Source organism: Rhamphochromis longiceps, linkage group LG9, assembly GCF_057381845.1.
Source record: "Rhamphochromis longiceps isolate RC_006_pf linkage group LG9, R_longiceps_female_GT1.1, whole genome shotgun sequence".
NCBI classification, from domain to species: domain Eukaryota; kingdom Metazoa; phylum Chordata; class Actinopteri; order Cichliformes; family Cichlidae; genus Rhamphochromis; species Rhamphochromis longiceps.
In genome coordinates, this window is record NC_140565.1 from 35,284,553 (window position 1) to 35,299,220 (window position 14,668).

At 46.7% G+C, this 14,668-nt stretch overlaps 1 protein-coding gene across 3 annotated transcripts in view; it reads right to left on the bottom strand.

Annotated features, from left to right (window-relative positions):
- Positions 1-14,668, bottom strand: part of rreb1a (ras responsive element binding protein 1a) — a 53,650-nt gene that overhangs the window by 14,951 nt on the left and 24,031 nt on the right. For 2 of the 3 annotated variants that reach the window (XM_085417605.1, XM_085417606.1), the window contains exons 2-9: positions 14,165-14,257; positions 6,926-7,021; positions 6,627-6,849; positions 5,859-5,928; positions 4,884-4,973; positions 3,959-4,122; positions 881-1,022; positions 650-795 (exon numbers count right to left, since the gene is read on the bottom strand). In XM_085417605.1, coding sequence (XP_085273731.1) covers positions 650-795; positions 881-1,022; positions 3,959-4,122; positions 4,884-4,973; positions 5,859-5,928; positions 6,627-6,849; positions 6,926-7,016 — 926 coding nt within the window. In that variant the 5' untranslated portion in view covers positions 7,017-7,021; positions 14,165-14,257. The remainder of the gene's footprint in view (positions 1-649; positions 796-880; positions 1,023-3,958; positions 4,123-4,883; positions 4,974-5,858; positions 5,929-6,626; positions 6,850-6,925; positions 7,022-14,164; positions 14,258-14,668) is intronic. The other variant, XM_085417604.1, reaches the window with a different exon arrangement.

The following is a 14,668-nucleotide window of genomic DNA, read 5'->3' on the forward strand; positions in this document are numbered from 1 at the left end:
TTCCTCTTTTGAACTTTATTAGTATTTTATAGTTTTCCCCATTTCCTACTTCAGTTCTGCCTTTTCCCATAGTTCCTCATCAGCTTTCCTTCCTTCCTTCACTGCGTCCTTCCCTGTCTTTTAGTGCCACTCTTGGATGTTTCTTCTTCTTTACTTTGCTTTTCATCCTTTTTTCATCTCTTTCTTGTCTCCTCGTGTCCTTCACCTTGCTTTATTTCTTTACATTGATTCCTAATTTTCTCTTTCTTCTTTTCCTCCATGTTAAACTTTGTCGCTGTTGTGTTGCCATAGTGACAGATGTTCCTGGTACATCCTCCTTTTTCACTTCTCTCTCTCTTTTCCCCAGTGTTTCTCTGCCTCCCTCGTCCCCTCTCCCAGCCGACCATCGTCCAGATTCATGAACAAACTCTTAATTTGAAAGGTCGGATAAGTACAGAGTGTCTGAGAGTAAAGTTAAAAAGTAACCAAGTAAATGTACTCGATGAAAGGAAATGAGGATAGGACAAAAGGGGAGGAATCAAGGAGAGAAGCCAGAAGGGCAAAACCATTTTAAAAGAGGAGACAAGAAAAGGAAGTAGGAAGAGAGGGGAAGGAGAGGAAACGAGCAGAGGAAAGGTGAAGAAGAAAGATGGAGGGGTTAAGGCGGTACCTGAGGGCGGTGTCAGGGTGGGTGTCCATGTGCGCGTCCAGATCCAGTCTGGAGCTGCAGGTTTTGAAGCAAATGGGACAGGGCAGAAGCTCCTCCTCCGAGCCGCGGCCCGCCACTGCCTCGTCTGCCGTCGCGTCCTCCGCCACCTCGACACACAACAACTTGTTATCTCCCTTAACCGAACAAACCCCACCCCTTCCTGATGGCCGACGCTCCCGTTGGTGTTTTTACCTTCTTGTGGGGCGGCTCCTCTCCGTTCTCCTCCTCGAGGCCCTGCCTCCTCTTCACGGATGGACGGCGGCGTTTGGTGGGAGAGGGGGGGCTGATGGGGAGCAGGCCGCTGGCTGGGTCCTTCTCGTGAATCTTCATGTGTCTGAAACAAGAAACGAAGGTAGGTGGCGTTTACCTGCATGCCATCAAAAGACCTGCGGAGTCATCGTTAATTTAACGAGGAACGCCGGGAATTCTGGGAAAGCCTGACGAGAGCTGATACCAGTCAGTGGTCTGGGAGTGTGTGGGGATACAGGAGGGGGCGGAGCTACAGCAGCCAGCGAGACAGTGCGTGAAAGTGTGCGTGCGTTTGTAAAGGTCATCAAGGTCACAAGATACAGCAGTGAAGAGGTAAGGAGGAGAGGAAAGGAAATGTGAGCAGGAAAGGAAGTAAGGACAGATGAGAGGAAATAAGGAAAAGGAAATAAAGCAGAAAAAAAAGGAAGAAACAGCAGAAAAAATCTTTAGGAAGGAAAGGAGACGAAAGGAGGTGACATCAGGAGGAGACGAGGAGGTGCTGTGAGGTAATGAGTGTTTAGGACACACAGGCAGGTGTGGGGCTGAGGAGCCCGCATCTATAAATAGGTGTCAGGCAGCGAGCTGGACGCCCATAAGAGGTCCTCACACTCAGTCAGCAGATCTGAGAGCAGCTGACAGGAAGCTGCTCATTAACCTATCAGAGGAGAGGAGAGAGGAGGCGGCCAACCAGAGAGCAAAGTCTGCTCAAACCGCACTGTGGCCCTGCAGCCGGCCAATCAGAGCGCAGGAAACCTGCCCAGTCAGCTGACACACAATCCTTATCACCCAGTGTGTGTGTGTGTGTGTGTGTGTGTGTGTGTGTGTGTGTGTGTGTGTGTGTGTGTGTTGCAAACAGCTGCTGAAGTCCACATATCAACACACACACCAGAAACAGAACAAGGAGAGAAGGAGAGGAAACAAGTAATGAAAGAAGCACCGGGGGAGGAGCAACGGGAGCAAACAAGGAAGGGAAGAAGAGGTGATAACAAGGAATCAAGGAGAAAAGCTAGGAAACAGAAAAGGAGATAAGGAAATGAAACAAGGAAAAAAAAGAGCAAAAACAAGAAAGAAAACAGAAACAGAGGAAACCTGAAAACGAGGAAGGAGGAAACAGGAAAGTAAATAGGAAGAGAGCAAACTCCTCCTCCTCAGGTCGTCTCCCTACAAACTGGAGTGAAGCAGCTTCAGAGACAAAATGGACTCTGTTTCCTCCTCTCTGCTCGTGTGAAGCAGGAAAATCTCTGAGAGGATGCTCCGCTCCTCCTCCTCCTCCTCCTCCGCTCAGTTTGCATTGTAAATCAGCGCCTCATCCATCTCTCCGCGCTGCTCTTTGTGCTCGCTTTCCCGGGCTCGGAGACTCGACAAACCGGCCCGTCGAGTTTCCGTAAAGGTGGATTTTGTGAGTCATAGAAAACCCCGCGTGCCTGAAGGGAGCACGTGTTTTTGTCTTCTGTTAGACTTCAGGAAACATCGAGTGTGAGCGGTGATGGAAAAACTGGAGCGACAGCTGATTCCTCTCATCGCATTAGTTCAAAACAAAAACACTCAAACAAGAACAAAGTCTGCGCCCGTAAACACTCACACATGACTGCAGCTTTATGCTACAACAAAGCTCTTTCATCCAACTGCTGCCTGTCTGCAGACACGCGCTCCTCCGCCTCAGCTCAGGCGCTTAAAGACATTTCTGCTGCTTTAAAACTCAGAGCAGCTCAAAAACAACGCGAGCACAGGCAGAGCCAGCAAAACTGAAGCAGACATGATGACACAGGGAAAAACGGCTGCGACACCCAGCAGATCTGAGAGCTTCTGTCGGCCTACAGTCATTCCTTCCTGCCCACAGCTCCTCATACCATCGCTGAGAGCGAGGACGCAGAGACAGGCCGACATCTGTCAGGCTCAAAGCAACAGGCTGAACAACAATCCTCCAGCACGCACCGCAGAGCCTCGGCTAACGGCTCAGCGCAGAGCTCCAATTACTCTTCAAAGTCCAAACAACGCGGCTCACATGGAACAAAAGTTGATTCTTTTCAAAGTAAAGTCTGTAAAAACTTACAAAAACTTACTAGGCTGCTTTAAAGGCGCAGCTTTTCAAAATAAAACGCAGTAACAGTGTTCCCATGTAAAACATGTCTAGTTATTGTTATTACAAATTATTATTACAAATCAGCTAATACATGTTCAATGCAGCGTGCCATCCCTGACTTCTCTCTTTCTTGTAAAGTTTCAAAATAAAAGCCCAATCAGGTAAAAATAGCCTCAGCTAGAGGCTAGCTAAAAATAAATCAACAAATATAAGCCTGAAGAACAGGAAGGATGCTTTGGAAAATGTGCGAATGACGATTATTATTAAAAAATAAAAAAGTATCTGAAATACTCCATTTCAAAATAAAATGCACATCGACCTTATAAATATTAGCATCTGCACTTTTACACTTCCTCTTGTAACGTCTGGTTTGGTGTTTGTTCTGATGCAGACTCTGGCTAACAAACACACACACACACACACACACACACACACACACACACACACACACACACACACAGACCTACGCCCAGTCATTTATTTATCAGTGATGTCCAGCCTTCACCATCAGACCAAACAACCTAACTGTAGCCTGCGTGTGTGTGTGTGTGTGTGTTTATATTGGGGTTGGGTTGTTAAAAGTCATCTTCCAACTTCCTGTGTAACCCCCGCCCCCTCTCCCCCACACACACACACACACACACTAGGAGTTTGGTGGTGTTCTCCCATGACGGTTGGCTGGTGATCATGTTAAACTCCAACTTCCTCCCCCAGAGTTTGTATGGTGTGTGTGTGTGTGTGTGTGTGTGTGTGTGTGTGTGTGTGTGTGTGTGTGTGTTAAGCAGTGACACTGACATAGATTTTTTAAACTCTTAAAATGTGGGCATATATGAGGTCGATGTAATCCAGATGTTTGCCTCTGCATGTTAACTCGAATGAGGTGCTCGTCTCCGATTGGCTGGCAGGTAGCAGGACGTGTGTGTGTGCGCTCTGATCACCTGTGCATGTTGCCGTTGGTGGTGAAGGTCTGGCCGCAGATGTTGCATTTGTAGGGCCGCTCGCCGCTGTGGACCAGCATGTGTCTGTCGAGCGACGAGGCCGAGCTCAGGCATTTCCCGCAGATGCTGCAGGAGTGATCCGTCGCTCCGGCGTCGGCGTTGTGCTGCGGGACGTAAGGCACGCTCAGAGTTACCTCGTTTTTATGAGCGGTCACAGAGCAGACGTGTATAATGTTTGACAGTGTGGACGCGCCCCTTCAAAATAAGAGTCTCATCACACAATAGTGGTACCCCAGTAAAAAACTAAAGTCCTAAAGAATAAAATAATAATAAAATGCACATGTAGACACCGTGTGACCATTTATTTATATAGCAGCTGCTGTTTTGCGTCTGCTGAACTCACCTTCAAAATAAGAGCCTCCTGGCTGTATAGTAGCCTGATTTTCTAATGTCACTAGACATGTGTTGGATTTAAGTAGAAGTAAAATCCTGCAGTAACCTGGTAACAGACTGTTGGCAGGATATTGGTGAGGCCATCAAAGATCTTAAACATGCTATCCTTTCAAAATAAAATACACATCTAGGAATACACGGGAAGCAGACATACTTTATTCTGAAAAGTTATTATTTGGATTTTACTTATTTGGGCTTGGACACATCAGCCTGACTTTAAGGAAAAGAATGCTTTGTAATATGTTGAATTTTCAAGATAAAAGCCCCAAAAGTTACCTGTTTGAAAAGCATAATGCTATTGAGTAAAATAATGCTTTGAAATATGTTCATAACAGAGGCTGCCCTTTCAAAATAAAATTCTAATCTATACCCTGCTCATAAATCGAGCGGCAGCAGCTTTGACACACAGAAGGTTTCTCCTGAACATCTTCAGTTATTTCTTTAGCATCACGTCACAGCGGGGTGTGTTTACCTGTCTAATGTGCATGGTCAGCTGGTGCTGCGTTTGACAGTTCTTGTCACACAGTGGACAACAATAAGATGAGCTGTCGTCTTTGGTGTCCTGAAGGAAAGGAAAACAAAGATCAAAGGTCATCCAATCATGAAGCTACAAACTGTCACATGACCCGCGCAGCACTTAGACTCACACCTGACTGGTTTCTTCTTCTTCTGTTATATTTAAAACATGCTACCACAAAAACCAGGCTGAAATAACCAAATCACAGTGATCACCACAGTCAAAACATTACAGCGCGTGGGTCACATGACGGCGCCGGCTGGACCAGGCTTCACCCCGTGGAGCATGTTTGTGGCTTGACAGCTGTGTCCAGATGTGGGCTGAAGTGGCCCAAGTTTGACCCGATGACCTAATGTCAGCCGATGCCTCACATCCAGCTGCAACACCAACCGAGCGGCTGCAGAGCTGCACACACACAAATCTGTCTTTCTATCATCGTGGGGACCCGTGCTAATATAATGATTTAGGGGGACTCATGTTATCAGGATTCATTCACAGACAGACGGCCCTAAAACAAAAGGCCTTGATGACCTCTTTGAAGGTGCATCAAATTGTGAAGACCCGAGGCAGACGGCTAAATGTCCTCACAGTCAGGCCTCGTCTGCTCATCATTCTGGGAGGAAACGTTGAGAAAACAATCTCTACAAATTACTGCGCGCGCACACACACACACACACACACACACACACACACACACACACACACACACACACACCCTCCACTCAGAGGCAGCGCTTTCCTTTTCCTGCTGAACCACAGGAAGTTCTGACGCGGCGTGGAATGCCAGCGAGCGTGATGGGAGAGGAGAAACAAACCACAGTGACAAGGCAGAAAAACATGAAAAGGAGGGAAGAGGAGAAGCTGCACGTCCTGCTGTGGGCAGCAAAGGCGGAGGCCGGGCCAAAGCGGCGCGGTCGAGGTGTCGCGTACCTGGTTGCGTCGTGCGTTGCGACCGGGAGGGGCTCGCATGGCTGCCGTGAGGGACTTGCTCGGTGAAGGGCTTCAAACAGAGAAGAAGACAAAACATTTCACACATAAATAAAAAGTTTCAAGAGAAACAAAACAGACTCAACAGCTTCCTTTTGAAGAAGGTGTTTGGTTTGTTCCTGCTTTACAAAATGAGTCCCAGAGGAAAGAATTTGGTGAATTATGTGCAGAATCAGTTTAATAAGCAAGCGGCTTCGTTCTGTTTGGTTTCCATCCTGATGGGGTTTATTCCTCCAGAGGAGGTGGGGCTGTTGTCATGTTTCCTGCTGTGCTTCAGTGATTTTAATCCCGCCCGGAGCGTATGCGAGTAATTACACTTACAGCTGAAATGACCTCCTGTTGTTCTGTGAGCTGTCATTTAAATCCTGTTAATTTCTTTACATTTTGTCCCGTTGAAAGCAGCCGAGCTGTCTATCAGCACTTCCTGTTTGTGACGAATCTCTCAGGATTGCAGCGATGCTGAAGGAAACTTTAACAGCTGCGTTTGGCCAAATCTTATTCAATGCCGTTGACTTGTCCTGCAGACGTGTCTGGCAGCATTTCGTCCTCCACCCACAGATGTTAATCTGGAGATGTAGCTCTGTGGACACCGTTTGACTCACACGTGCAGAAATGAATTCAGGTTTGAAGCTAAACATCGACTTCAGCTCATCATCTAAACTTTTAACTTTTCAAAGTTTTTAATCAAGTCTGAAAACTGTCTGTAATCACCTGGGGGAGGGGCCGGCGGAGGAGGAGGCTGAAGGGGCTCCACTCCCACCGTCTCCGCCGTTAATGGTCCCTGTTGCTGACATCACTGCTGACATCATGGCATTAATGGAGGAGAGGTCTTCTCCTCCACCTCCCACGGTTCCTCCACCTTTGTCTCCGTTCTGTAGTTTCGCTCCTCCGCTCGCCACCTCCTTTGCTCCTTCCATCACTCCGTTGATCGCTCCTGAAGAGCAGCATCGCTGACTGTTATTACTCTGTTAGCTAAAACCATTCAATGTTCACCGGGGTTTGGCGCGCACCTTTGAGGGTTTTGTGCGTTTTCTCCTCCTCCTCCGTCAGCTCAGTGTTGGCTCCTCCCCCTTCCTGCCGCTCCTCTGTGGAGTTCTCCATGACTGCTGCAATACAAACACACACTATTAGAGAGTAACCATCCTGTAACCCGTCCCACCAAAGTCCATTTAAAGACGTGTGCGTTTAAAGCTGCGATGCATCAGCGAGCGCGTGCAGACCCGAGCGCCGCAGCACAGTAAACAAAGGCTCGGCTGATTGTTACAAACTCCTCTGTCAGTTGGGGACATGAGGATTTTGAGTGGTGTGTGAAGGCTGACTGAGATTAGAATAGCACGGGAGCTCAGCAGCGCTGACACATCCAGCTGGAGTTTCTGGTTTCACTGAAGAAAAGCTTTCACAAACCCTGCGAGTGCTGCACAAGTGCTGCACAAGTGCATGCACAGCAAACGTGAGAAAGATCTTTTAAAAAGAAGCAGTCTGGAGAAAGGATTCAGTTAAATGTACGGTTTTAAGCACTGCTGTGTTCCTGAGTTTCTGATTTACTTTGACACTTACAGGCTTCACAAAGAGAGACGGCAGAGGAAGACGCTCCATCTATGAGCAAACAAAAGCAGCTCTGGCCGAGCGCCCACTGGACCAGAGGGGGCCAAACGTGGCTTTGCAGCCCTCACACCTGTTTCTACCAGCCAGAGCGACATATGAGGGAGAGATGGAGGGACGGAGGAGGAGGAGGAGAGAAGGGGCACTTCTGCTTTTTGCAGAGAGGAGAAGACGAAAGCTAATTACAGTTTCCTGTCTGCCCTCAGAGGAAGAAGCGCTCCAGAGCCGGCCACTTCCTCCTGCAGCTCAGAAAGAGGCTGCGCGCGCGCGCGTGCGTGTGTGTGTGTGCGTGTGTGTGTGTTGGACATTCCTAGTTCAAAAAAGAAGGAAGTGAAAGAAGCAGCGACTCCTAAAAATGATGAAAAAGCCAATGGAGGCCCAGGCTGCAGTCAAACGCCTCCATCAGCCCGACACTAGTTGGCGCATCGCAGAGTCGCGCCACTTCAGGGTTACCCTCCCGCGGTGGCCATGTTTGTGGCCAGCAGTTGAGTCACGCTGACATCACATCCTCGTCAGCGGCGCTCTTCCTGATTTTGGCACAGCGAGTTGCACCACAGCATTAAACCGTTATTGTAATGTACCTGCAGGGCAGTGCCGTTATTTCCACAAACATTCACAGGCTTTAAACGCAGCAGCTTCTCCACATTTTATCCTGTCCTCGTAAAAAAACAGAGTGGGAACAAATGGAAAACAACTACTCTGGTATCTAACGACGACCTTAACAAGGAGTTTAAAAAACAACCATCTTTATGTGGTCGTTAACACAGATCTGACAACGTGAGCGCGATGACTTTACTGCACAGATTTCACGTCTCTGCAAATGAAAACAGCACATGAAGCAAAACCAAAGAAGAAGAAAAGGAGAAGAAAAGAGAAAGGACGAGTGGAACGCGGCGAGAGAGCGCTGACAGCTGGCAGCGAGCGCGCCGTGTTTCCACTGACCTCTGAGTGTATCACCGCTCCTGCATGACACGCTCTTACATGGCCACGGCAGGTGCACGCGTGCACACACACACGCAATCGGACGCTGTGATTGGCTGCCAGAGTGCTCGGCCAGCACTTTTTACAGCCCGCAGAAACGAACGGCAACAGATGGCTGTGAGAGGAGAGGCCAGAGGAAGCTGGGAAAAAAGGATGGAGAAAGATAACCCTCCCAAAATCAACCGTCCTAACCCGGCTGCTCAGAACGCTGCAAACCGAGAGACGGCGCCAACACGTGCAAGTGTCAATGCAACACGTGTCGCAAAGAAAAATAGTAAATAAAAAGGAGTCTGCGCCAAAGTTTTACAAACATCTACGACGATGTTTAAACCAGTTTAAAAGGAACGGTCCCTGAACGCAGCACGAAGTCTGAGCACTGTGTGTGTGTGTGTGTGTGTGTGTGTGTGTGTGTGTGTGTGTGTGAGAGATGTTACTACATCTGTTCCCAGCCATCATTCTCACACACTAACACTCCCTCCTGACTCACTCTGTCACACACACACACACACACACACACACACACACACACACACAGCTCTGACATCCTGACATTCTTCCACATCCATGCAAAAGCAGAAAAAGGTCACCGTGCTGGAGCCACTGAGCATGAATGTATCTGTACGTGTGTGTGGGTGTGTACTCGTACATCTGTCATTGTAAGGACCATCACCCTCTTTTGACCTTAGGAGGACGCTGTGGCAGTGGCACACTTTCAACTCTTTTAACTTCAAAGGTGCAGTCACATGACACCTACGCAGTGCACCCCTGATAGGGTACAGCCCTTTCAGTTCATTTCTGTGCTTTTCAAATTTGTTGTGAAAGCAAGAATGTCATAAAGTTTTTACCAATGGAGTAATATTAATTTCTGTCCCTATTTTAGGTATTTAACCAGCAGAATTAGTTAAGTCTAACGTCAGTGATTTCACGTCATGAACCTCCTGCTGTGCACCAACTGTGTGAAGATGTAACCCAGTGACAGACGGTAATTAAAGAGAGAGGGTGGACACAGCACAGGATGGATGTGTGGGGTAGAGAGGTAAAGGATGTAAACGAGGATTAAGAGCATCCTCTCTGTCCTTGTTTCTTTATTCACTTTGAAAACTAGGAAGCAGAAACATGCAAGTTTTATCATTTTACTACAGATAAGTCTGCATGAACTTTATGTTTTAACCTTCTGATATAATCCAGTTTTTACCTTGTGTTAACAGCTAATGTTGGCTAGCATGCCTTAGAGCAGGGGTGTGCGATCTCAGTCCACGAGGGCCGGTGTCCTGCAGGTTTTAGATGTGTCCTCGAACCAACACAGCTGATTTAAATGGCTAAATTAGCCCCTCAACATGTCCTGAAGTTCTCCAGAGGCCTCGTAACGAACTCATCATGTGATTCAGGTGTGTTGACCCAGGTGAGATCTAAAACCTGCAGGACACCGGCCCTCGAGGACTGGGATTGCCCACCCCTGCCTTAGAGGCTCTGGCACTAAAGTTATCATCTAGCATGATAAGAGGCTACTTCACCAGCTTCTTTCTTTTATGATAAATACCTGTCACAAGTTTATGAAGTCTAAGTCATAGATAATCTCCCTCTCTCACACTAGCTATGTTTCATGGGATTAGCCTAGCAGCTGCAATTATTAATCTCAGACAGTAATCCCCACCAACATATGAATTCATTTACTTGTACTTTTTGTAGTTTGTATATGCCTAACAGTACTAGTGAGTTAGCTGCTGGTGTGAGCAGCCTCGTCTGTGTTCATTTTCCTGAATTCACTAGGTAAATCAAAACGGCCCAACTGTAAACTGCTGTTAGCAAACATTAGAAACCTTATCTAGCATCAATTAATGGACACAAAGGCAAGAGGAAAGCAGACTGTGCCATGGTCAGCTCTCTCCTCTTCCTCCTTTTTCTAACCTTTTCCATTTGTATTTATACCACTGTGTTTTTGTATCTGTGAGTCGGTGTCAGCTAACAGTCTGTGTTTAGCAGGAGAGATGTGAGCAGAGGGATGGAGGGATGCATGGGCAGATAGAGAAGTGAGAGAGGGGGAGGACAGGAACCAGTCACCATATGTTGGCTATTTATTACACCTCCCTAAACTGTCACTCTCCCTCCATCTATTCATCCATCACCCTCTCGGCCTCATTCAGAACAGCACTGCAACACTGTTTATCTAAACGGAAGCGACTTCGCTTATTTCTAGCAACACATTCTTATTCTGGAACTGCAGTGTTGTATATTTGCACGATTAACAGTTAAAAATAAATATCTTGTGCTGCGCCTTTTATAGCAAGCAAGATCCACAAAGGCTGAAAATGTTCGCTTGAATTAGCCCCAAGTGGACATTAGAGGAACTGCAGCCATTGGTGCATCTGCGTTTGCTTCATTTTCAGCGCACATTAGCACCGGATGCTCGGCAGCGTTAGCGCTGATTATCTAAGAATACCAACGCTGTGATGAAATACGGCGCTGGCTGCAGCGTGGAGCGGTCAGGGCTGCCTCTGTAATGCTGCAAATGTCCTTTTTTCTAAACTCACAACCTTATGATCTAATGCATAATCTACTGGGCAGGTTCCCGACAGGAAATCCTGGGATGATTTCCAACCTTGTGACAGTGATGGAGAGAAGTGCTATTCATGGGAATTCACCAAACTCGTAGGAGAAACTGAAAGAAAGTCAGAGCCTCTTTATCTCTTTCTGTTTCTGCGCTGGTTGACCACAACAGGAAGTTCACACTCACGGGAGTCACAAGAGAGTGTTTTGCTGCTTCCCCATGTGCGCTCGCAAAGAGAGAGATTGATGGGCATTCTCGCTCGCTCTTGATGACCCCCCTCCCCTCCCGAGCCTCCATCTAACACTCAGCTGCCATCACCCATCCTCCACCGCTCCGCCGATCCCGACGTTCCTGTTTCCTCGCTGCAGAACTCTGCCCAAACTTGTTAACGCACACTTGTGAAACTAAAAGCTGAATATCCCAAGGCAGAGATGACTTTCTCTGAGCTGCATGGACAAAAGCATGTCGTGCGTTGCCTTCTTTCTAAAAACATGACCGACTTTCAGTGCAGATGTAGACAGATGTTTATTTGATCTGAGCACAGCCACGCTTCATCAGATCTACACAACTTCAGCCCAAAAAACACTGATTTCAAAATATTGCTCAAGTGTTCACAGAATTTCCAGAAAATTGGCAAAAAAGTTCTAAATTGGACATCAGCGAGCGCCTCCATGCTGCTTACTGCTAATATCAACATTTAAAAGCATCAAAATAAACAGGCGCCAGTTTTTAATGTCAAGGCAGCAACTTTCCCACCTCAACGAAGCACAAAAGCCGTGTTTGTTGAAGAGTTGACTTGAACCCAAAAGCACAGAGGTCTTATTCTTTACACCCAGGCACCACATGCAGCCCCACTTTATGTGAGCGGCCCCTTTTGTAATCGCCACACAGCGAACGGTTGTATCACGGGAGGATTTCAAAGGAGTCATGGAAGCAGGGGCGTATATAAGAGTTTTTAGATGGGGTGGCACACGCCCCGATTTCTAAGGGGGGGGGGGGGGGGACCCAGAGCTGAGTTTGAAAGCAAAGCAGAGTGACGTCTGGTGAAAATGATTTTAAACCTGCGCTGTAACAAAGTAGCTGCCACACTGAAACTTGACTGAACACTAATATTTACGTCTTTAAATCCGATTATCTTTTATCATTCTGATGAGTTTGTATCTGTAACAAACACAGCAGCTTCCAGTGCACGTCACTACATTACAGTTTTATAGTTGGACCTGCAGTGATGTCTCGAGAAGAAAAAGGTGACGTGGACCCCCTGACCCCCCCGTATATACGCCCATGCTTGCACTGACATGGCAGCGCAAATCTGGGGTGGCACCAGAGGTGGCCAATCAGATATCAGTAGAGGGGGTGCCATCCCAGGACACCATGTTTATATTTAAAAACATGTCAAACATCCCTAAACACTGACAGCATGTCCACAGCCTTTCAGAGACGTTCTCCATCAGTCTCCACCTCCTCCTCCGTCGGCCTTTTACAAACTGTTTCTAACTCCTCTTCCTCTGCTCATCTCCCCTCTCTGCCTGCTCGCTGCCCTCCAGCTCGGTTACACATTGACTGCTTCCTCTGTGTGTGTGTGTGTGTGTGTGTGTGTGTGTGTGTGTGTGTGTGTGTGTGTGTGTGGAGTTTAGACCCGGCGTGATAAAGTGTTGAGATAGCATCGACGGTGTGTCGGCTCCACTGTACAGCATACCGCAGCCGGCAGGCAGAGCGGGGGAGGGGAGCGTCTCAGCCAACCACCGAGCACGCTCACAGTGGAAAATGTCTGCAGCTCTCAGCCAATCAGGAAGCAGATTCCTCAACACATCCATCCTCCCGTGTGTGTGTGTGTGCGCTGCCCCATCTTTCCCCTCCTACCAAACACTTCACCCTCTGATGTTTCACTATAAAGATCTTTAACAAATTTAAAAAAAAAAAATTTTTTTATTTGTTTCTAATGTGATATTTAGTGTTTTACTTTGTGTCATTATTATCGTCACGCTTCAAAACCTTTGAAAGCTGTCAAAGATTTAATTTTAAAAAAGAATAACTGTAATATTATGGTAATTAAACTTTAAATGTTAGTTAAAAAAGATTATTTTCTTAAGTACTAATAATACTTTCATAGTTATTGGAAAATAAATGTTTGTGTATTAATACAACATCATTAATTAAATAAAAACACATTTTAGTAAGAATTTATTATCAGAACATAGAAACTGTTTCCATGTTCTGTTTTTATTCCCTTTTAGACTTGAAGTAAATTAATGTCCTTCATACATGTTTTAAAAGAACAAAACAACATAGATGTAACTGACATGCTTAATTATATATATTTATTTAATATAATAGTTTTTAAAGTACTCGAATCGCTTTCATTTCCATGTTTTTATTCTTTTCTGACTGATGCTTCAATTAAAACTTTCTCTGTGCCACTTCACAACAACAACAACAACCAGGTGATGACCCCGTACGAGCAGCACTGTGTGACAGTGGGGAGGAAAAAACCTCCAGCAGAACCAGGCTCAGGGAGGGCGGGGCTATCTGCCCAAACACCAATCACACTGACAGTATCTTATTATGTAATTTCAACTCAGTTTGTTTCCTTTGATGTTTATTTATTGAGTTTTATTTGTGGTTCTAATGTTTGTTTGTAAAGCCTGGTTATCATCACTGTCACAGACATTAAAGGAGCTTCAGGAGCTCGTAGGTTCATAATAAAGTGGTGAAACCAGGCTGGACACAGAGAGAAGACTGAAGAGGCGTTTATGAAAACGTCCAACCTTCCGTCTCCTCGGAAAGCCGGAAAACTCGCTGAAACATTTCCAGGAGCAAACACATCTGGAATCAGGTCTGAGTGCGAAAACGCAAAGCGCTGACAGGGACAGAGACGGCCAAACGCCATGCAAGCTGAAGCAGAAGCCACTGAAACAAAGATGGCGGACTGTGCCACGAGAAACAGGAAGAAACGTTCATTCCCAGAGCTACCAAAGAGGCGGAGCCTGGAAGCGTTTACAGGTGAGCGTTTAACTTCAGGTGGATGAAAGATGGCGAAACAATGAGGAGGAGCAGGAGGAAGGAGGTGAAGGTGGCGGTGGGATGAAGATGAGAAAGGAGGGAGGAGCATATTTACCCGTCTTTTTCGTAAAGCAACGCTCGCTCGAATCTGTCTCGGGGCGGGAGGGGGCGGGGTTTGTTGTGTGTGTGTCTGCAACCACTGCTCACACTGCAGGGAGGAGAGCACAGAGAGACCATCAGTAACACAAACACACGTTTACACACAAATACAGAAACAACAACAGGCAGACAAACTTGTAAAAAACCAACACCAAGTTTGGATGCACCAGCGTGAACGTGTGGACTCGATGTGTTTCCACAATAACACAAATATTCCCCTTTTCACCAGTGCAGCTAAACTGCATTCACTTCTATTATCATTGGATCGTTTTCTGTTTAAAGCTGTAAAACTACGTCTGCAGCAGCTCACAAGCTGCAGTTTGTAGAAACACTGGTTTTATTTGAAGTGTCCACCCTGAGGAAGGCCTTTATCCACACCCACAGTGGGCTGTGTCATTACTGTAATTAGTGTTTTCATTTATCAGGTTTTCACTGTTTAACGTTTTACCGTAAATACTGG